Raw genomic sequence first — 24,088 nt, forward strand, 5'->3', positions numbered from 1 at the left:
AACAGGATATGTTCAGGTAAGTTACAGACAACAAACAAAACATGAGTCACGGGGTCAACATATCCAAATTAAGATGATTTAACAAATGAGCATAGCAGTGTTCACACAGATAAAGCATGCAGAGAAGCCAACCTATAGATAATCTTTTCCTTCACTATTCATGTGAATTTTAATAACTTATTATTTTTTTCCTCTTATCAAAGACTAAAAATTTCTTCCAAAATCAGGCATATATGTCCCACTAACTGAATGGCTGGCGAATTTTCATCAAATGTGACGAAAAAAATAGAAGATTTTTGTTTGATGTCATATGAAAGAAATGTGTTTTGAAGCTAATCTGAAACAAATCTCTTATGAAAAGGCATTGAAGGATAGAAAACTCATTTCTAAAATTTATTATGCCACAGTGGACATCTTCAATGGAATATCTACGTATCATTTCCGCATTCGGGGAACGAAGGCGTGGTAAAAATGCATAGTGATTGAATCAAATTATCTAAAATTGACTCGCAGTCTGAAATGGCGTGAAAGTACCAGACATGACGTTTCACCTTATAAATTACTCTACAAACGTGTGACTGAAGTTACAAATGTATAACGAGAATCTACAAATGCGTGACTGAAGTCACAAATGTGTCACAATTGTGCAAATGTGTACATTGATTAGTATGCGGACAGAAAATCCGTACAGGAATCCGTAAGCGTGTGATCCGTAAACACTGGGTCTTTTGATTGGCGGTGTTCTTACATGTGACTTTTGCAACAGTCCTGCTGTGGACGACTCACAAATGCACATGACGATTCTTTGGCACATCTGCTTCAAAATTTTGCAGAGTCCGAGGATAAATTGCTCCGCTAATACGCAGCAGGTCTGAATATAAAAGTCCTCTTGCTGTGGCCTATGGGAACCATGTAGTGTGTGATTAAATAGACTGTGAGATGTGATAGTCATGACATTGTGGGCAGCACATCCCAGACATAAATAAAATAATGATCTTATGTGGCGCTTTATTATTACATTATTCCCTGATGGTCAAATGTTTCAAAATCCTGGTAGTTCCAGTGTCAAACTTATTTCTGTATTATCAAAATGTTTTAAAACAATATTTTGGGTGAATTTTTACTCCTTTTTTTTTAATATCTTGCACACATTTTTTTAAACCAAAACTAATAAGAAAACTAACCAAAAGTAAACCAAATTATACCAAAACTAATAAAAACTATCAAAACTGTGCAGAAAAGTTTTTAAAAGTAACTATAATTAAAAAAACTAAAGTAAAAATTGAAAACAAACTGTAATTAAAATTTAAAAAACTATTTTAATCCAGATTATAGGGAGCGCATATGGGGCAGGAGTGTGACTCAAAATGTGGAGAATGATGTTTCAGCTTCAAGGACCACTAGACTTACGTAAGTCTTTAGGAAAATGTGCGTTGCGTAAAGATTGTTCCACCTAGAGTGTGTAACTGGTGGGAAAGCGCAAATGACAGAATACAATTTATGAGAGAATCTGCAGAGCCAGCGGCAAGTCTTTTCTTACTTAAGTGCACCAGCGAATATGCATTTTAGTGTGTATTGTCACAGCACCTGAGGATTGGGGACAGCAAGCTCAAGTTAGTGCAAGTTTGTGCAGGGAGGGAATTTAACTTGTGGCCCTTTATGGAACAAGCCTACTAAACTAATGTGTACCATAATATTAATAGAGCATTTCCCAAATGAGAGGTTGTGGGTTCGATGCCTGGCCATTGTCACAAGGGCTGAACGATATTGGGAAAAAAAAAATCATATTGCGATTGTTCGGACAGATTTCAATTTTCTTCACAATGTACAGTGACCTTTACAAACATGACAGAAAATTCCATTATACAATTAAAACCAATAAAATATATTACTGTGATAATGTATGGAGACTACAAAGGTTGTGTTGATGGGGGGGGCAGTTCTTTCTCAAGTTTTTAAAAAATACTTTCTGTCAAGTATAATTTTGGATTCATGTGTAATTGTTGATATGAAAATGCAATTTTAAACTCCAAAATGTTTTACATTATGTACTAATGTACATTTTCTTTGTACATTAATGTCAGATTACATGTCAATCAAATCATTGTCCCTTTGCAAAGCTAAATTGATTAAAATATATAATTTAGGGACATATTATTGTGTAAGCGTTTAAACTCAGGACTCTGTGGTGCAAAATAGTGCAAATATTATTGATGAGATGATATGTTTTACATCCAACCTATTTGTCATGATGACGTCATCCGTTTACATTCTCCTGTCTGAGAGCGTTTGCTAAATTGATAATGTAGCCGTCGTCTTATTTTATGACTACATACGTATGGATTGAATTATAACATTTCTGTCTGCCTAAAGTGGTTCGAGTCAGACTTCCGTTAAAAGTCGAACGTACACCTAAGCAATTATCTTGGGTCCTTCCTGACGCTGCATTTCACTTTAGCGATTACCGACTCCTCGTTCTCCTGCTTTGTAAATGTGGGGCACAAACCACAGCTTTGACGTTCTCAGTCCCAAAACGATACATCGTTCAGCCCTAATTGTGACCATGTTGAAGTATCCTTGAGCACCATACTGACGGTATGTCATCAGTAGATAAATGAAGTATTAATATGAAGCGCTTTGAATACCAAAGGTAGAAAAGTGACAGCTCATTTAGCATTTACTTAAAACAAAGCTAAGGTGAAAATTTTTAATAAAGTGCGTAGTTATCGCAGACTATTTTGGTATTACGTGCCCCAACTATTCTATATTTTCCCATTTGATCATACTACTAATTTGAGGATGTCCAGACTGTTGTTTGTCCATTGATTTTTATCACGTTGACTTGGAAAAAATGAAAAATAATTGATATGAAATCAATTCATACTTTTAGGATGGAATACCAGAAAAAAGAAACAACTTGTACAAACCATCAACCAACGAAGGAATAGATCTCTCATTGTCAGAGTTGGAGAACAGAATCAGCTCCTTGTTGATAAAGTCATTGTAGGACAAATGTCTGGCTTGCGTCCCATACAGGTATTGCTGAAATGAAGAGGTGTCAAGTTAAACACTCAAACCAATCTAGGATAATAATTGTAACAGGGAGCTAAATAGCATAGACAAAAATATTTTTTCTTTGTTGTTTTCTCGTGTAAAATTAAAAAAAAAAAAAAAAAAAAGTGCTAAACTCTTTTATTTCCCATTCAGTGGTCAGTGACGCGGAATCCACACAGTATCAACACAGTGTGTCATTGTGTCAACACGCTTTATGACGCCTCATGGCCCCACCACAATTTATATGTACACACATATTTATATATATATGTATATATATATTTCCTGAATGATAACAGTTGAACAATACACCAAAGACGTACAACTAATATGCAATCAGAATTTGGCTTTGCAAAGTGCGCATATTATTTTGGATGTCTCCAATGAGCCATTGAGCAAATTTTAAAAGTAAAATTATCTAAAAGTCCGTCTTTGCGACAGTAACTCTCCTCTAAGTTTGACACACGTTTGTAGATTCTCGGTAAACATTTGTGAGTTCAATCACGCATTTGTAGATTCTCGGTACACATTTGTGACTTCAATCACGAAGTTGCAGATTCATGCCATACATTTGTGACTGTTTACATATATGGATTCTTTGTACACATTTGTAGATTGAAATATACATTTGTAAATGGTTTTGCTACAATAATGGGCCCATACTGTTCCAGTCCAAGTGTGTTTTTGTGGTGTGCTTTTGAGGTGCAGTATGTCGGCAAACATCAGGTCTTCTCGACCTACAAATTCTATTGAATTCACTAACCTCAGGAAGACCATGCATTCTTCTTTGCCGCCTGTCCTCCATAAAATTGGTGAGCCACTCCTTCCTGTCATCTGTTTTCTTCTTACTGAAGGCCTGAAACAAAACCCAACAACACTTAATTTGTCTAGGGAAGACTTAAATACTTTAAAGTTTTACTGACAGGAATTATAATAATGAATAACTACAGCCGCAAGCAGCTAAAAAGGTCCCTCGCACCTCTGGCAACGTTGGGGTATTGGCAAGTAGGGACACTGCCACAATGGAAATTTTGTTTTTTGAAAATAAAGTACTTCAGATTACAAGTTATTTTGACAAAATACGACCATTTGTTTTCTGAAGTGTACTTGAGCCAATGTGGTGATATCCTTAACACATTGATGATGTCTCGTTTTGATGCAGGGGGTCAAAGGACGGGCATTCAATGTTGATTTTTGGCATTGGGCATGTATTGCCTTAAATGCAATTTCCATGGAAAGAGAGAAAATTCATCTACAGTCACCTCTGGCCCCTGGTTGAACATTAGTGGAAGGAGCTGCATCCATCCCTCTCACACACCACTGGCACACTTGTCAGATTTTGCTTAGATGTCTCTCCTTTCAAATCCGAGTAATCTTTATATCATTAGAAAGGTCTGAAGTGACATTGTTGCCCGGAAAATATTCGATCCTTTAGACAATCAGTGACCTTGTGGCTGGCTCTGTACACTCTTGAGAGGAATATTACAAATGACCACTGAGTAAAAGTGAAGCATTAATGGTCTTGAGTTGCACGAGGGTCCGGGATAAAGAGAAGACGTGATACATGGACATAATTCCGCTGTATTGAAGTGGAGGAAAAAAAAAACGTGCAGGATTTTAGCAGAATGTAGGCGCAAGATAGCGAGGAAAAATAGAAACCTGAAAAGACACAGCGGTTCACCAGAGACATTGTGGTGTGTTAACAAAATGTTCGGTGCTGGTTAGTGATAATGTAACATTAAACCAACGGCTGATTCTGATATCGTTGCAACAATAAGGTTAAACAGACTACAAACTAATGTTGGCTAACTTACCACCTTGCGGCATGGATACGAGCTACTTGATTTTCTGCAATGCTGCTGAAAGATGAATTTGTACTAACTAAGCTGCATATGGATGCAAACCAAAAACTAAAATTAATCTAGATGGGCCGAAACAAGCCGAAAAACAGTATTCCAATTAACAAATGTTGGTGGAATAAGAATGAAAGCGGCCTTTATTTTCAATAGGTCTAGCGCAAACTTAACAGACGTTTCAATATGTCACTCCTCTAAACCTAAGGACAGACGTCTAATGCAAATTGACTCCAAATGTATCTGCATGACTATAACCCTCAAATGTTAGCATGTATGATTAGAGCACATTTACCTGAAACTGTGAGAATATTCAAGTCAGTACAAGTAATCGGGTGAGTGGTGTGATGTGTCAAACGGAATTTTAGGGCTTAAAGCAGGGGTGTCAAACTAATTTTTGTGGACGGGCCACATCGTAGTTATGGTTTCCCTCAGACGGCCGTTATCACTGTATGATCACCTTACATCATTACATACACACAAAAAATTGATGGAAAGCCAGTTTTGCTTTTAGCCGGAGCCGCTTTGGGAGCGTGGATGTCTGCTCGCGGGCTTCATGACCACACTGGTCGTCATGCCATGATGAAAACATCTGACAAGCCCGCCCGTGTCTGTAGTGAGGATATACAGTGCATAAATGGATGGATGGACAGACTTTGAAAAATTCAGAGCACAACAGCGAGGATGTCAACTCCACAGCCGAGTATGGCCACATTGGAACATGAGGATGAGTAGCGGCCTTGGTAAAAAAAAAAAAGTCAAGCTAGAGCTTATAGCTGAAATTGTAATATTAAAAGACCCAAGACCAACTTCGTCGTTGGAAAAATCGGAATATAAAATCTCCGACTTAGAACAGAATCAGAGTTGTTACGTTCCACATTTTGAGACGGCGTGTTGTACTCATCCAAATAAATGTGAACGTCGACTCGGTCCCACTTCAGTAAAAATCCCGAATGGAGCTCTATGCCCCGCATGTCCTCACCTTGATTAGCAAAGAAGCAGTGTGCCGTGTCCTCCCAGAATACATAAATATAGCTCTGCTCCCTTTCACATTTCCTCATTCTCATAGAAATCAGCCACGGAGAGGTTAATCCTTTTGACATGTGGAAGTAGTTACAGGTAGGGATCACCATTTTTGGATGTTATAAGCAGTGAAAGAACAATGATTTCCAATAGAGAGTTTGTAATCGGTCCCTTTCGTGACTCCAAAAGAGACATGGAGAGAGCAGAGGGGGGCGTGGTCATATTCCTCATCAAAAATAGGAGTTTTACAAGTCATTACTTATTTCCTAATTACTCCAAAATGAATAGACAAAAAGGAAAACTATAACTAATTTCAGGTCCCTGATCAAAAAAATATATAAACTGAGCTTGTTAATGGGCCATCTTGGCTAGCTAATTCCTTTAATATGAGCACCACCCTGGCACATTGGCGAGTAAAGTAAAAGAAATATCCATGTGGGGAGATGCAGATGTTGCTAAATGTTCTCGCTGCTGCGTGAAAGAGTGTAGTAGGAAAAGTGAGTACAGCGGTTGGCACAATAAGTTAAATATAAATTTCTTTGTAAAAGCACTTTGTGCAAAAAATTAATTTGCTTAGTAGTGTTTTACTGTTGCTGATGTTCATTTTTTGGAGTGATAGAATAATTACGACAGCAAACCACAAACTCATAAGAGAGTAAAAATCTTTTGTGAAATGACTGTAATTGGAGATAATAAGGATTGTTTAAAATCAATTTACTGCAGAAAAGGTGTCACTTGAACTCACCAAAGTGATGGCAGCATCGTCCTCGGCACCATTGTATTTAAATGTGATGCGATGCCTCTCCATTTCAGCAAAATATTCTTTAGCCTCCTTGCTTGTACTTGTACCCAAACCTATAACATGCATTTATCATGATCATGAGGAAATAACAATAATCAATTCAAGAATTTCAACATAGATTATCATTTTTCATGAACTGTGTAAAATTATTGCGTAAAGAACAAACCTTTGTAGTACTTTACGTGCCAGGTTTTATAGTTTTCTGTCTGTTTCTTCCACTCGTCAAACTCTGGAATGCTGTAAAAAGCCAGCTCTTGCTTATTCTTGGAAACCTGCAGAAAATAGGTATGAGTGTGAGTGCGGATGGTTGTTCGTTTCTGTGTGCCCTGCAATTGGCTGGCAACCAATTCAGGGTGTCCCCCGCCTACTGCCCAAAGATAGTTGGGATAGGCTCCAGCACCCCCCGCGACCCTTGTGAGGAGAAGCGGTACAGATGATGGATGGATATGTTACTGACTCCACTTTGCACCACACACATATAGCATACACATAAAGTGGTCAACGTATGGCCTCAATGAAAATAATGTTCGGGACGCAGGCGTATATGTGTGGGATTGTGCATTGTGGCTAGACATGTCTGTAAAAACTGTATGAGAAAATGATGATGACGATGAACTAACTAAATAAATAAATAAATAAAAGTACTGCGGGAAAATTGTGATAAATCTCAATGAAACTTGACTAACCTCCTCAGGAAAGTGTCTAGAAATGTTATTCTAGTCAACACTTTCTACTCTGTAAGGGATTCTTTTGTATAGTCCCCTGATTTAATTTTGACTTCCGCCCAGGGGTTTAAAGATTTGTGGGCGATTTGATCTATTTTGTCCTTCTGAATATGAATACCTGCTCAATATATTGTCCTTACGTGTTCATAAGAATGCTGTGTAATATTAATTGAATATTAGTACTAATAGACACAATGAGATCACAATGTAACATCCTACTATGTGACTTACTTTTACAATGGGCGTGATAAATTCCTCAAGGAATGTGTGTTTCAACAAAGATGGCCAATTGTGATGAAAGAAGTTGATGAGCAGACCTTTTATATGGGACCCATCTTGATCCTAGGACAGACAAGAAACAGGACGACTTCAACTTCAGTATACAAGTGAATTGAACACTATAAATGGCATCAGGAGAGATTGCATCCATTCGTTAGGCCACCTGGTCTGTCATGATCATGATCTTGCCATAGCGCAGACTCCTCAGTGACTCTGGGTCTTCATAACTCTTCTTGTATTGGAGTCCAACAATTTTGATGATGTTGTTGATTTCAGCGTTTTCCATTATCTGTTGGTAAAACAACATTAGAAAATACATTATGGATATTAAATGTTCATTGATTTATTGATTTAAATAGTAATTCGATATAACAACAGAAAACAAAACCATCAGTTGATGAAAATAACACTGAATATATCAATTATATTAATATGTGACACTTATTCTCAAACTTTGCATTAAAGGTGGACTCTGATATTTGTGCAGACTAGGGACTGCGCACAGCCACGAAAATGCGTGACTAACTGACGCCCTTTCTTATAATTCCCATGTAAAAAAAAAAACACACACATGAATAAGTGGGAGATTGAGCAAAATAAAATGCGAAAAAGTGGTTTTCAAGCAAAAAAATCAAAGTCATATTAATTTATATAACTGATATAGTTTATTATTCAGCCACTGCTTGTTGCAGAAAACTTCTTCAGTACAATGACAATAAAGGGATTTCTAATTCTAATTTCATTAAGACAACTTTACAGGGCTAATCAGGACTAAGTGCCATCTTCCACAAATTTTCAATATTCAGGGTCTCTATACAAACAGTACTTATCGAAGGTGAAACAGATTCAATTAAATGCATACCTGTTTGTGCGTTGCTTCTCGTACATTTAGGATCTTTCCTCTCAGTGGAAATACACCATAGCGATCACGCCCGATGACTCCGAGTCCAGAAACAGCAAGAGACTTTGCTGAATCACCCTCAGTTAGGATGAGAGTACATTCCGAGGAGTGTTTTCCACCTTGAATATGGGTATAAAAAAGACAAGCATATATAAATATATGAATAAAAAAATAAAAAAAATAATTATATATATATATATATATATATATATATATATATTAGGGCTGTCAAAATTAAAGTATTGACTCAGGTAATTAATCCCATTTACTTAAAAAATTATTTGCATACTTTGCAAATAAAATATTGTGCCATATTAGCTGTCTTTAGCACGTCTCAGAACAAAACACTGTGTTTAAGTTTCCACTGGGCCTTGCAAACCAACACTGCTGGAGTGTGGCGCTTGTGGGCAGTTTTGAGAAATGTTTAGAAAATGTCCTCAAAGATGTCTCCATTTAGATCGTATTCAAGAATCCAAGAAAGCTATTAGACCAGTCTTTGAATTAAATATACTTCATATTTGGTGATTTTGCATCAATTCCAAGATATTATTCAAGTAAATATCTGTTATAAGCTTCGCAAAAAAATAGTAGTTGAAAAATGTGATTAATCATGGAATTTTTTTGTGATTAACTAGTTAAAAAAATAATCAGTTGACAGCACTAATATATATATATATATCTATATATATATATAAATATATATATATATATATATATAGATATATATATATCACCACTCTGCAATAATACTGTGTCATTAGATCATGAAGAGAATCGCCCCTCTATATGTATGCTATAACTCCCCCCCCCCTCCCACGAGTACAAGTCTGCGATATCTGTGTCCTACCGACCCCTGAGAGCATAGTTTGGATTTTTTTTTTTTTATCTCACTACCATCATTCCCATTCTCGCGTCCCCATTTTAGGTTGTTACAGTCTTTATCATGTTTCTCTTGGACGAGTTGAAATTGTTTAATAAATTTCATTGCACTATACTTGCAACCTGTGCAATGACAAATTTTAATCCATTCCATTCCAAGATATTATATTTTGCAACAATGATATTGTTGAGACATTGAGCAACTAACACCAAACTCTCAAATGACAGATGTGTAAAACTAGCATAAAGATACAACAATGCATAAAACTAACCATGTTGCACTTACCAATTTGCTGTTTTCATCTATTGATAATACATAAAATTTTGCGGTTCTCATTCTCAGTTTTTGGAGTAATTAAATATTCACCATTAAGTTTCACCCAAAAAACAAATTATTGCCATAACTGCTAAAAATAACTCCCATATTCAAATGAAGATTTAGGGAATAATAAATTGGTTCATGATCTGGCCACTGATTTGTGCTCAGAAAATGTACTGAGACATGAAAATGATCTCACATATGATTAGGATTCCAGATTCATCAACCGATAACCATTGATTAAAGAAACATTTCCATAAATTAATAGTAACAGTTCATTAAACATGAAAAAAATCTGCAGTTAAAACACACCAGCATCATTGGCATCGTCCAGTTTGGGGATGCCTTTAATCTTGCTGTGCTTCACAGATGAGCACTTTTTATTCAGCTGTGTCTGAGCTTTGAACTTCACCCAGTTGAGGATGCTCTCAACAATCCCACAATTGGTAGCCTGTGAATGACAAAGAGAAGACAAACTCAAAAAGTGTCTTTGTATGTGTAAGACACTAAAAGCAATTCATAACTGCACTTACGGCTTTGATAAACTTGTCAGACAAAAGGCATTTGGAACCAAAGCTTTTTGTCTGGAGGGTCATGTTTTCTTTTGTCTGGGAGTCAAAGCTTGGATTCTCAATTAGTGCATTCACAAAAACCCAAACGTGGTTCTTAACCTGCAGCATTCATGAAAGAAAGATATGTCCATTAGTGTGAGTAACAATAATAGAATTATAAATGATTATGTTAAAATCATGTAGCACTCCACCTGGAAGGGTTTGACAGACACTCCTGCCTTGTTTTTTTTCTTCACTACTTCAATAAGTTTGGACACTATTTGATCCACCACATAGTCCACATGTCTACCGCCCTATAAAAGAAAACACAAGTTTCAAAAACTTTTAATGAGCCATATCATTGATGGGCAATTTAAATGATGGATAGGGTCACAGATTTTGGGGGGTCACAGAGGACCACACACTTTCTATAGATGCATGACAAAAATGACAATAGTCTTTTTTTTTTTATATATAAAAACAATTTACATCACACTATCTTAGTTTTAGTATTTCATGGGCAATGCATGTAAAATGATCAACGAGGGAACGGTGTATGAGCAAACAATGTTCCCAGTGCAAAGGACTCTTGTGCATAATAAATAAAATTCAAGGATGGCACAAACTGTTGAACAGTAAACCCAAATTGTGGTTAAAAATTAAATTAACTAATTTTGTGCTTTTTTTCCACACTCAAATATGTTAGTATGAATGTTCTCCATATTAGTGTCAAGTGATTAATTTTTTAAATTAATTAATCTAAAAAACATTCCATGATTAATTGCGATTAATCACATTTTTCACCTACTATTTTTTGTGACGCTTGTAACAGATAAATACTTGAATAATATCTTGGAATTTATTCAAAATCATCAAATATCAAGTACCTTTCTTTCAGGACCATAGGGCACACTTTAAAGTCCCAAATCTTCTCCAATACAAACAAGGCGCCTTGTCATTTGACACGCCTATTGTTTAGAACTCAACAATTGAGCCTGATCCCTTTGGGGCATTGCAGAGTGCATGTTAAGACACCCTGCTGGCCAAAGTCTGAAACATCTATGCTTGGAATTGCGTGTGGCAAATACATGATGTGAATACGTTTTTGGGTGATGGTGTAGGAGAAAGCTGGACAAAAGGGCATCTGTCCACAATGTCGTAGTCTGTCTTATCATTCATGTTATTGCAAGAAAGAAATGTCACAAGTTTAGACAACAGACTGCAAAAATATTAAAAAATAAATAAAAACACACTGCCCAAAGCACACCACACAAATCTCTCTAAACAGCCATGTGATTGGCTGAGGCTGAGTGGCTCCCAAGAAGCCATTGCAATCTTTTAGTGTTATTTTTATTTCTTTTGGGGATATAAATGGCATGAGAGATACATGTTTTGTGTTAATCTTATTTCTTTGTTTCATTGTTTGCTTGTATTCTGAGTTTTTTTAGTTTTGATTTGAAACCGTGACTAAGGAGTGTGGCGCCCAGTGAAGTCCCTCCCCTAGCGTTGTCGATTCGATGTGTTGCCATGCTGTCTATCATTGGTCTGAGCCGGTGCAGCATCAATCCTTTATGTTGTCATGACATCTTTCATTGGTCTGAGGTCATCCCTTATTTGCGCGAGTACTGGCGAGCTAGCTTGTCTGTGTTTTTAATATATGTATGGTAACGTATATAGCAGAGGTATTCAATTAAAAGTCACAGAGGTCCACGACTAAAATTTCTTCCAATTAAAAGGTCCGAAGCAAAGTCCAACTTCCCTTAATGTCTAGCCTATGTTCACATTTTTATATAGTTGCAATATTTAGTCATTTTCAACAGAGCGCACTTATATACTAAATATTTAGCAATTTCCCATTAAACACCTTTGCCAGTCAAATAAATATAAGGCGTTTATTTCACATTCAGGAAAATGTGGCTCCAGGAACTTAAGGGTGCCACTTCCAGAAAAAAACTGTAAAATATCTCCTGCAGAAATATATCAAGTGCTCAGCATTGAGTGAACATCTTTTACCTTTTTTTTCTTAAATCAAAGAGTTATCAGCCTAAAAAAACGCAAAGCCTAATTATCCAAGTAAAACAGGTCAACATGTTCAGTACACAATCAATAAAAATGGCTGTCCTCATGAAAAACTAATTCAAAATGAGCTTTGACACCACTTTTTCTTTAATATTTTTTTAACTTCTCTTAATGAGAAAAATGAGTTTGTGACTGCCCTGCCAGTGATTTAAATCTGTGTTGGAACGGAGTCAGGGCCATTGGGATTTGGTAGATTATTTCACACATCTGGGCTTTGTGTTTTCCTTTAAATAATGTTTGTGCAACCGTATTTAAGCACTCCTTCACAACTTCCCCATCACTGAATTTTTTAGTTAACTTTTAGTGAACATTCGTTTGCATGCCGCTGGGCTGTAAACGAAAATGTAAAAATCTGTTGTACTGCACTCGAAGTTCGATGTTTTTGCCTGCGCTCTGCTCAAACGTCAGCGGATAACTGTGCACAAAAGGGCGGTGCTTTGTTTCGTAGTGGCGCTTCGCAATGTTGTGACGGTTTCGGAGCATATGATGCACACTGGTTTTGAATCGGCTGCAGCCAGAACGAAACTAAATTTCCCCGTCCATTCATTTAAAACAAGACGCATCGACCTCGCTAACTTTTTAGCAAGGCAAACTGTCAGTAGCACTCTCTTCCGGTCTGCTGCCCAATTGGCAGTGGATCGTAAACAAAAGATTTGATTGGCTCAAATCAGTGACGCCTTTTCCGTATTAACTAGAATTGCAGCGCCAACGTTTGCAAATGCGCCCTGAAAAAATTTTATCATAGATTGGTCATGGGTCCGGTCCGAACCATCCCGCGGATCCGGACCGCGGTCCGCCATTTGGTGACGTCTGGTATATAGCATAGTTAGTTTTATTATTGGCATGACACTGGTGTTATGGTCCATAGAGGGTGTTTGAAAAAAAAAAAACTTCATAAGTATGGATTGGTCTGATCCCTGAACATTTTGAGAGGTGGGATGTAAAAACAATCAGTAATGACAGTTACACCTCAAAAGCAGAGACACTTTTTTGCATTGTTAAGTTATTTTAATTTGAATGCACAAGGGTTATATAAAGTTGCCGTGTCTTTTATCCTCAGCTGCCAGTGCTAATACAGTTTTGCGATACACACCTTGGTCGTGGCGATGCTGTTGACAAAGCTGATTTGTTGGAATCCTTTCTCACTCATTGTGAGGCACACTTCCCATCGTTCATTTACAGTCTCATGCAGCACCTTCAAAGCTACACCTGTCTCATCCAATTTGTCTTTCACATACAGATCCACATAGCTGCGGAAGCCATTAACCTTGAGAGATGGAAAATAGGGGTTTAAGGCATCACAGTGTAGGATTTTGCCCCAAAATATCTTAGCAATAGCCTTTTCATTTGACCATCTAATATTAACACTTCTATCTTCACATTATGTATGGAATTGGGACATTGAACAAAGATAAAGACCAATATTCCTTGGGTAATATGACTGAGACTTACTGGTAATTTTTTCCCATTCAGCGTGACTTTGACACCTTTGCAGGAACCGGCAACATCATATGCTCTGCGTGTTAGAAGAGCCACTGTATCCGTATCCAGTTTCTCCATTTTAAACTTAGATAGATCTGGTTGGAAAGTCACACAAGTGAAATCATCTCCATCGAAGAATTTGATTTTGGGTTCTGAAGTCTTGCTCATGTTGTTTTGCCAAGTCTGTGTGGAGCACATGGTAACAAGACAGATATCAATACTTTTTTTTAAACGTGGAGTTTCGCTTCTTGTGCAGAAGCTATACATTGAAGTCACAGTTTCTGTATATGAAGGCAATTTTCCCACCTGTTTGAAACTGTGTCTGTACTCCTTGCAGGCAGTTTCCACTGTGAATTTGGTACTGAAAATATTGCAAAGTTTGGCACCATAGCCATTTCTCCCACCTGAGACAAAAAAGAAAATTATGTCCAATAAAAGCATTCCTCAACTTTCTTCACAGAAAACACTTCACAAATATACAAGAAATCCAGTCAATACTTTTGGAGCCCCTCCAATTAGGGCCCAATCAGCAACTTCTGAAAAGTCTGTATTGTTTTTGTAGAAATTATCATTTATTTATTCTTTTTTTTCCCTTTGAAATGAATCACGTTTTTGGGGGCCTAAACATGTAAAAAAATGTGTAAAAATGCTTGGTCACTTGATGGAATACTATAAGTCATTTGTGAAGGCATTTTGCTTACACCTCTTCTGAAGAAATTGGTGGTCACCTTGCGAAGTGAGGCACTGCAGAGTGTATGCTTCAAATGTACACAATTTGGAGCTTAGGTTGTTGTCTTAAATTAGTTCGCTACGAGAAGGCACTAATTTCTACACACAGGACCGTTGAACAATTTTTAAAAATGCCTGCGTAACACCACCAACAGTGGAAAAATAATAACTACTCCCAGTACGTTTGACCTAGAACGACAAAAATTGGCTGAAATGTGTCGCACCCCGAGATATATTAAAAGTCCAATGTAGCCATATGCTAAAATTAACATGAAATGAGCTATGCATTTTGGAAAGCCCATTTTTGCACATTTTTACATCCAAGTCCTAGAGGGTTCATCTGACTGACTTCAGACTTGGGCTCTATGACCTTAAAGCTACAGTGTGTAAAATGCACTTGCCATAAAGTGATGAACTATTAGAATGCAACGACCTAAGTTCCAAGTCCCTGCATTTTGAAGCAAGTGCACTACGGTGCCTCGGAGAGATCACATTTTGCAAACCTACAACCAATTTAAAATGACTTTGATTATTCCCTCTGTGAAGTAAGAACATTGCATTTGACACATATTAGGGATTGTTTTTGCCCCGAAAAATCTACGAGTTACGTTGCAAAACAAACGGAGATTTCAGCATTCAAGAACTCAACATCAAACTTGAGGAAACATGTCGCGCTAAATTTCCTAAATCAGTTTGCCCTCTGTGGACAGACATATGTTTGTCTTTCAGATTACATTTGTTTAAAAAAAAAAAGTACAGGGTCTTGAAATTTTGTACTTAATTTCTTTCTGTTAATTATACTATTATTTTTCTATTATTTATTAAAATACCTGAATTCACCTTGAGATAATATTAAGCAATTTTTTTACATAATTTATTCTATGGCTCGGATGGACTTTAATTTGCCCGAAGATGATTATTTTGTATTTTTGTCTGATTGATTGGATGTTTGAAAAATATACAAAAATAAATCAGCCGTTGCTGCAGTTACCCAGTACTTAATTTTATTGAGGACTTTATTACTTTTATTCAAGTAATTATTTGGATGAGTACTTTTTACTTCTACTTGAGTCATATTATACTGAAGTAGCAGTACTTTTACTTGAGTACAATATTTGACTAATCAACCCGCCTCGGGACATAAGTAACTTGGATAATGGATGGATTGATAAATCAATTATACTCTTATCTATTAGCACCCTCTTTTGGTGGAAAGTTGACCCAACAGTGCAGTCAGTGAGCGTTTCCACAGGGGCAGTTTTTGTTTCAGGATGCCCTCCCTGATGCACCCCACAGCAAGGCAGTGGCTTGGAATTTGGTAGTGATGGACCGATTATCTGTGGGGCCTTTTTTTTTTTTTTTTTTTTACTTTCAAGGCAGAGAAATTAAAATCTGGTTTATTTTGGCTCGCTGCAGCACACTTCTTTCTCTCTGTGGTGTGCTTGTGGCCTTGCCTGCAGAAGCAGATTGGTCCACCCACAGCACCACCTGTTTGGTTCCTATTGCAGTGGGTAGCAGCCAATCAGCAGTAAGCTGCCTGTTTGCTTTTTCACCTTGAGTCACACTCACTATGGTAGAGGTCCTGGGAACAGAGGAAAGTAAGGCAACAGACTTTGTTGAAATTTTAATAAATGACAGTCTACTACTCATAACTAAAAGAAAATATTTGCCCAAGTGAACTTTAAAGAGACTTGTTTTGTTTGTTTTCATTAAACTATAAGACATGCAGATGAGCCTGGGAGCTTCATGTACTTTTTGTTGGACTTTTAAAACTAATTTGTCTATTTTCCAAGATCTAAAGCTTTAACATGTTGCATATCTCTAAAGTTGTTTAATAGACATGTGCTTAAAGGTATTTAAACTAAGTCAAGTTTTGGAGTTCTTATCTCTCAAGATTTTGACCCCATTTTCCCCTTTTTGCAACAAATGAATATCGGCTTCAAATATCGGTTATCAGCCTCCATGACTATTAATAATTGGCATAGGCCCTGAAAAAGGCATATCAGTCTATCACTAGAATTTGGGTCAACTTATTAGACGTTAATGTACCTAATAGTGTTGTGACTGGTTTGAACCGTGGCCCACTGTGTCAAAGACAGCAATCCACCGGATTGCTCAGATGCAAGGGATGGTAGGTTCGCCGAGTGGCACGACGGGGCGCTGGAACGGTTAGACGGCCGGCGTGCGCCGAAGAAGAGAGTGGGCGAAGAGGAGAGTGGACGAAGAAGAGCACGTTCCCCCGGGCACAATCGGGGGCGACGTTTCGCGCGGTCCGGACCGTACCAGAGCTCCGGCCGGCGTGCGTGGCAGTTAAGCCGAAGAGGAGCACCTTCCGCCCGGGCACGAGCGGGGCGACATTTCGCTCCGTTCGGGACCGTACGAGAGCTCCGGAGGAGGCCGGCCGGCGTGCGTGGCAGTTAAGCCGAAGAGGAGCACCTTCCGCCCGGGCACGAGCAGGGCGACATTTCGCTCCGTTCGGGACCGCACGAGTGCTCCGGAGGAGGCCGGCCGGCGTGTGTGGTAGTTAAGCCGAAGAGGAGCACCTTCCGCCCGGGGCACGAGCGGGGCGAAATGAAACCGAGTTCAACCGAATGGAGACACGCTTCGGGGGAGCAGGTCCGGCGTGCGTGACAATTAAGCCAAATAGGAGCACCTCTTCCGCCCGGGCACGAGCGCAGCGCGAGGCTGTCAGTTATGAATGAATAAATGAATAAATGAATAAATGAAGAATGCCACCTTTCATTTCACAGGGCACACCGGACGGCGTACCAGCAGGTAAAAGTTGAAGTAATTAAATAAATACAAAAAGAAGTAATTGAATAAATACAAAAATAATGGCTGGGGAATAAAAAAAATAATAAGTTTTAATAATAATTTGTTTTTTTTTGTTATAACGTGAATTTCACTCTCTCTCTCTCTACCCGTATTCTATATGGTGTACTGCATACAGGGGGGTATACTGTATACCTGTATAGGTTTTTTAAAGCATTTTTGAAGGGGCGCCGCTACTTCGCGGAATTTCAGTTTTCGCGGGTGGTCTCGGTCCCCATTAACCGCGATAACCGGGGTTTCACTGTATAGCGATAAGAGCCATATCATTGAGGCCTATTTCCACTTCATTCTTCCAATTCTCGTAAGACTTCCCTTCATCGAAGCCTGGTTGTAATTTGTAGCTATTAGCGGCAGCCATCCTCTGCTACCATGTTAATGTTCAATAATGGTACATGTTAAAGTTATTTTGACCTTTAATTCGTCGCTCTCAACAGCTCAATACTCGCACACGGTCACAACCAACGACTGGTTGATAATCGCCGTAAATAAGAAAATAAAAAGGCAAAAAATGTAACTTAACAAATGGAAGGCGGCATTACTTGATTTTCAACTAGCATTTGTACCACTGTCATCGCATATTTTTTTTTTTTTACACATTAAAATAAGACCATGGCATTTACAATTTTTTATTTCAAAGATAGTGCTGAGGAGGTTGGCAAGATTTATTTGATGACTCCGGAGGACCAACAAAGTTACCCAAATCACGGAGCGCCCTGACTTAGACAGCGAAGATGGGTGGATTCATGTTAAGTAGCGGTATGGAAAACCTTAAGGAGGTCAAACTTTCTCTGCCAAAGTTTTAATGATTGGTGGAAAGCTGTTGAATTTGATTGCTCCCGGGTAACTTTGATATCGCCCAATTGTTCTAAAAGATGGGGCTCGCCTAGGCATGCCTTTAGCTACCTTTTTTTTTTCTTTCTTCCAGAAATAAGACAAAGAAGTGTTTATTCTAGCTTACATGCTGCAAAGTCTGTTTGACAAGTTCTACGACTCGGGGAAATCTTGGAGACTCTTTCGAGCAGGTATAAATACAGAGACCTCAAATATGATCTGTCTTGATAAAATGATATTCTACAGTGTAGCTTTACATAAATTTGTGTTTCTTACAGACAACAACAGTTACCTATCTTTCTCTATACGTCTCTTAATGGAGGAAACGTATGGAGATACTAGGCCAAGAGGAAGAAAATCCCAAACAGGTGGAAAATTGTGGGGGAGCAGCATAACAACGGATTTTTAGAGGTAAAAAGAAATTTGACCGTGTTTTATGGTAGTTTTTGCTTTTGTTATTTATTCCAATTTTTTTTTTTACCTACGATCTGTATTTCATTATTCTTTCTCACACTCAAAAGTGTGAAGCCCACAATTTCTTTATTGTGTTTCATAGTGTATATTTTTTAATTAAAATTGTATTTAATTCCCAAATGTTATATTTGATTCATGACAATCGTCATTTTCTGTTTTATGTCACGTCATGTTTTGCAATTGGGTGTTTGGAATACTTCACCCTAAATCAGATGGGATTAAGGTCTGGCACTCTCTCAACCCTAGTGGGGACAAGCTACACAGAAAATGAATGCCAAAACTTTGATTTTTTTTTTATTTTAGTTTGCCACTTTGGTTTTTAAATAAAAATCACATTTTGCTTTAAAAGTTTTCGTATTATTGTAACTATGTGTCCTGAACAACCTTGAAATATGGACCTTTGACACATTGAAACAATTATTTGCGGCCCTTCTGGATTTTTATTTGAGTAGCCCTGGCATAGTGTGACCTTTGGCCTGCACTCACCTGTGACCTTTTTTTCATCATCATCATAGTTGCTGGATGTGAGCAAGTGACCAAAAATGAGAGCTGGGACATACATTTTCTCATCTTTGTGCTCCACCACTGGTATTCCTTTACCATTGTTCCACACAGAGATGGTGTTGGACTCGCTGGTGGAAGTGGATTAGAGGAAAATGAATGAGTACAACGAGTTAGCACAGAATGAGAAATGTCAATGATTTTCAGAAAATGTTCTTCAAAACAAACATCTCTCCCCATTCCCTAAAATAAAAACTATATTCAGTTTGTACTTACGGGTCAACGTTGATCTTAATGGCACTCATGTTTTTATCCCTCTGTTTGTTATCTGCTGCATTGACTGGTTAGGAAGAATATAAAAAGGTATGTTATTTTATTGGACTGTGCTCAGACAGACACAAGTCCATGATGAAAACATGTCCACTTTCTTGATCTGAGTTTTCATAAATTAACAGAGTTGGAAAAATTAAGGCAAGTTGATGTCAAAGTGTTTTTGAAGGAGAAACTGAGTTGCTCCTGAAGTTGCGTCATCAGTAGGTAGATTATGTAACAGTGTGACGTGACAGCCCATTTACCATTTACCGTATTTTCCGGGCTATAGGGTGCTCTTTAAAGTCCCTAATCTTGCCCAAAACAAACAAAAATAAAAACAAAAACAAAACAAAAAATCATTTTGATTTATTTTGAGATTTGAGGCTAGAATCATAAAATCCGACTAATCATGTGTTAACATTTTAATGCTAATTTACGCCTTTTGGGAACCCGAAAATTAAAAATAATATATTTACTTGAAAGATCTGGTGAATTTTTTTCACTCAGACATTCTAAGTAAATTTTACAGGAAGAGTTTTTGAGTAAATTTATTGAATTAAAAAAACAGCTCATTTCATACACAAGGTTACTCAATGAGATTGAGGATTGAAACGACAACCTCCAGATTTGGAGACGGATACTCTATACCTGAGATATGGCTCAGCGACGTGGGGTTAGAATATTGCTGGCATCTCCAAAAGGAGGCCAAAAACTGCGTAGATTTGCGAGGTTTGCACCTGACACCAAAAATATACTAACGGACCATAGCAGTGGAATGGCTTAGGTGTAGCGTGGCCGTCCCCGAAAATTGAGATTATGAGTTTGATCCTCCTTATATTACAATGAGATCCTTCATGTATGAAACGTGTGGACAAAAAAAATAAAGTGGGTTCAACCATGGAGTGAATTTTTTAATTTAATGAACTCAAAAACTCTTTACTTAGAATTTCTGAGTGAAAAAAAAACTTTCCTATGATTTTTCAAGTAAATATCACTCCCCATTTTTCACAGTGTACATACATTCTGTACAATTAAATTGCATCATAACCAAGGATGTGGTGCGCTGGTGCGCATGAGGACTGGAAATTTAATACTGTGCTCCAGTTCAAATCTGACATCTCGCTTTTGCGTACTAAGAATAGGTCAGGCTAGCCTTAATTCAAAGTCAAGTCAACCGCCACATCGATTGCTTCGAGGGCCAACTTCTAAATAAAAGCTAAATAAGTCATTGATATCTATGTACATAATATACAGTATTCATTGTTTTGCTTTTATTTTGAAGTTGACCATCCCAGGAAATTACTTTGTAACATATAAATTTTGTGTTAGTTAATTTTACCTACAGTGCTCATTTGAGAAGCATGACAATTTGTTTTATGTACACCCCTAATTATAAGTCACACCAATGCAGTGGTTCTCAATTATTTCCTGTCACGCCCCCCCCTACCAAGAAGAAAACAATTCGAGCCCCCCCCACCACCATTTTTTTTTTTTTACATTTCGTAATAATGTACATGTTCTTTGTATATTAATGTTAGATTGTCAATAAAATATCTTACCTTAACAAAGCTAAATTGCAAAAAAATATATATATCATTTTGAGAACGACTATTGTGAGGATCGAAACTCAGTACTCTGTGGTGCTAATATTGATGAGATGATAAATATTTACTATTTATGTTTTGTTTTGTTTTAACTTTATTAACATGAAGAAACCAAACAGTTATTAATACGTACATAATATAGAAAAGACAAAAAGAGCCAGGGGGATTTTAAACTAAAATTCTTTAAGTTTTAATGTTTACTATACGTTTTTTTTTTTTTACAATACGTTTGATGTCGAACGTCTTTGTTGTGATGACGTCAGCCACTTTCGTGTTCCAGCCTGAGAGCGTCTGCTAAATTGCTCACGTAGTGTCTCCGCCCAAACGCGGTTCGAGTCAGACTTCTGTTAAAAGTCGAGCGTCCATCGAAGCAATTCATTTTAGCGATTAGCGTGTTTAGCGCCTCCTTGCTCGGCTCCTCGTTTAGAACGCTACTTGTTTGCAGAGTCGTTTATTTGCCATCATGTAGCTTGTTGCTTCTGCTGTGCGCGGACTTACATATACTGTATTTTTGCAGCCATAAGGCGCACTTTAAAGTCCCTAAACTCGTCCAAAAAAGCCAGGGCGCCTTTTGATGCAGAGCGCCCATTATAAAGATAAAGATGTCCTTTATTAGTCCCACAATGGGGAAATTTGAGGTGTTACAGCAGCAAAGATATAGATCACACAGAGTCGGCGGCGTAATGTAGCCGTTAATGTATAACATTAGCAGCAGACATTCATAAAAAGCATGCATATATACACAGTATAAACGTATCTAAGTGTAAGGAAACACTCCTAATGCCTGTCCATTATACAGAGGGGGAAACGCTGTAATGATAAAAACTACTGAATGATTGAAAATACTGCAATGATAAAAATACTGCAATGATAAAAGTACTGTAATGGTAAAGAGTACTGCAATGGTAAAAAGTACTGCAATGATAAAATATACTGCAATGATGAAAGTACTGTAATAGTAAAAGTACCGCAATGATAGGAAATACTGCAATGATAAAAGTACTGTCATAGTGAACGTCCTGCAATGGTAGAAATGCTGCAGTGATAGAAGTACTGTAATAATAATACTGTAATGGTAAACAAAATACTTCATTGGTCAATATTTAAGTACACCATTGGCTGAAAGTACAGTAGTAGTGTGTATTGCATCCTAGGACTGCACAATTGCACTAATGCCCTCCCGTTTGTAGGCCTGACCCAATGTTCTTGTTAAAAAGTCTGACAGCAGCCGGCAGGAAGGAGCGGCGAAATCTCTCTTTGGTACAGCGAGGGTGTAACAGTCTATCACTGAAGGAGCTGTGGAGTGTTCTCAGAGTGTCATTGAGTGGGTGGGCTGGGTTGTCAACAGCCAATAATCAAATATTACTCCCTTCCTTACTCACAACTGAATTGTCTACTTAAAAATATTCAAGCTATTTTAGTCATGTCAGAGGAATCCAAAATGTTCGGATTTGAACGAACTCGTCGCCACTTGTAAACATGCGCAGAAGGTAAGAAAACTTCCGGCTGTCAATTTTCGGCCAAAATATCGTAGGTTTTTGTTGTGTTTTTCAAACTTCAAATGAGGATGCAACTACAGCGAGTTCCAATACTGCGGGATTTATTGACGTTCGCTTTAACTCGACATTCACTGAACTAACTGATCCCCGTAGCGCCCGCCCATTGCCCCCGATAAGGCCAATGGAATTAAAGATATTTGGCTGCTTTAAAAAAAATGCTTGCGCGGTCGGGTAAGTTGCCCATGATTTTACCTTGCCCGTGGCCAAATTTCACTTGCCCCGGGCAATCGGGAAGCGGTTGACCGCGAACCCTAACCCTTAACTGGTACTGCGCCCTTTGATAGGGCGCGTCTTTTGGCCGTAAAAATACGGTAGTTCAAATAAAGTTCGTTCTGCTGCGGCGCAAACTATCTTGGCGCTGGGCATTTAAGGAGCGGCGAAGGAAATCACTTCTGGGTCAATGAACGACAGGGCAACGCTTTTTTTTTTTAATCAGTACTGCGCGACAGGGCGACGCTTTTTTTTCAATCAGTACTGCGTGACAGGGCGACGCTTTTTTTTTTAACCAGTACTGCGTCACAGGGCGACACTTTTTTAAAACCAGTACTGCGTGAACTAGCTTTGACGAGCTCAAACTCGCGTTGTCTAAGATCGCCTTTTTCGGTCCCAAAACCATGCAAAAAAACATGTTCCCCAGGGTCTCATTCGCCCCCCTCAGCATCGCACCGCGCCCCACTATTTGAGAATCACTGCACTAATGGGAGTAACATTTTGAGCAGCGTAATCTTTCATGTCCCCCTTGTTTAAATGAGTGTAAAAGTCAAAGTGGCGGACGCGCCTTTGTGTGTGTGTGTGTGTTTGTACTACTATTTTTGTGAGGACCACTTTGATTTTATACCATATGTTGTGAGGACATTTTGGAGAAGTGAGGACATTTAGGCCGGTCCTCACTATTTTTTCATTCTAAAGGCCACTAGAGCCTCTATACATGTGTCCCTCAAAGTTTCAGAGAGGTCCTCACAAATATATCAAAATTAATTTTTTGTATGAATTTTCAGTTCACTTGAATACACACACTTTTTACTCACTACTGCCACCTATTGGATCCTCAAAGATTTTTGTACCAATCCAACTGAAACTAGAGGACAGTATTGTGGGCTTATTTAAAAGATAAAAAATATGTATTTTTACTAATATTTCCCTGTTTAAGTCAAATACATTTTAATAAACTTAGTTAAAAAATGATTTATGAAAATAAAATTGGTAGTACAAAACCAACATTGGAATTTGCCCTCAGACCTATCCTAAATTATACCTTAAATCTACAATTGTACACTTATCCTACATTTATGTTGGGAT

At 37.9% G+C, this 24,088-nt stretch overlaps 1 protein-coding gene across 2 annotated transcripts in view; it reads right to left on the minus strand.

The window, feature by feature from the left end:
* The window catches only part of LOC148321055 (DNA topoisomerase 2-beta-like), a 62,273-nt gene that overhangs the window by 20,448 nt on the left and 17,737 nt on the right, over nt 1–24,088 (minus strand). For both annotated transcript variants that reach the window (XM_088319382.1, XM_088319383.1), the window contains exons 4-18: nt 19,591–19,654; nt 19,300–19,445; nt 14,254–14,351; nt 13,918–14,130; nt 13,559–13,732; nt 10,599–10,700; nt 10,369–10,506; nt 10,148–10,286; nt 8,599–8,756; nt 7,900–8,025; nt 7,689–7,799; nt 6,899–7,004; nt 6,676–6,785; nt 3,818–3,910; nt 2,928–3,042 (exon numbers count right to left, since the gene is read on the minus strand). In XM_088319382.1, coding sequence (XP_088175508.1) covers nt 2,928–3,042; nt 3,818–3,910; nt 6,676–6,785; nt 6,899–7,004; nt 7,689–7,799; nt 7,900–8,025; nt 8,599–8,756; nt 10,148–10,286; nt 10,369–10,506; nt 10,599–10,700; nt 13,559–13,732; nt 13,918–14,130; nt 14,254–14,351; nt 19,300–19,445; nt 19,591–19,654 — 1,893 coding nt within the window. The remainder of the gene's footprint in view (nt 1–2,927; nt 3,043–3,817; nt 3,911–6,675; nt 6,786–6,898; nt 7,005–7,688; nt 7,800–7,899; nt 8,026–8,598; nt 8,757–10,147; nt 10,287–10,368; nt 10,507–10,598; nt 10,701–13,558; nt 13,733–13,917; nt 14,131–14,253; nt 14,352–19,299; nt 19,446–19,590; nt 19,655–24,088) is intronic.

This window comes from Idiotropiscis lumnitzeri, chromosome 16, assembly GCF_059441095.1.
Source record: "Idiotropiscis lumnitzeri isolate Australia: NSW breed Sydney's pygmy pipehorse chromosome 16, RoL_Ilum_1.0, whole genome shotgun sequence".
NCBI lineage: Eukaryota > Metazoa > Chordata > Actinopteri > Syngnathiformes > Syngnathidae > Idiotropiscis > Idiotropiscis lumnitzeri.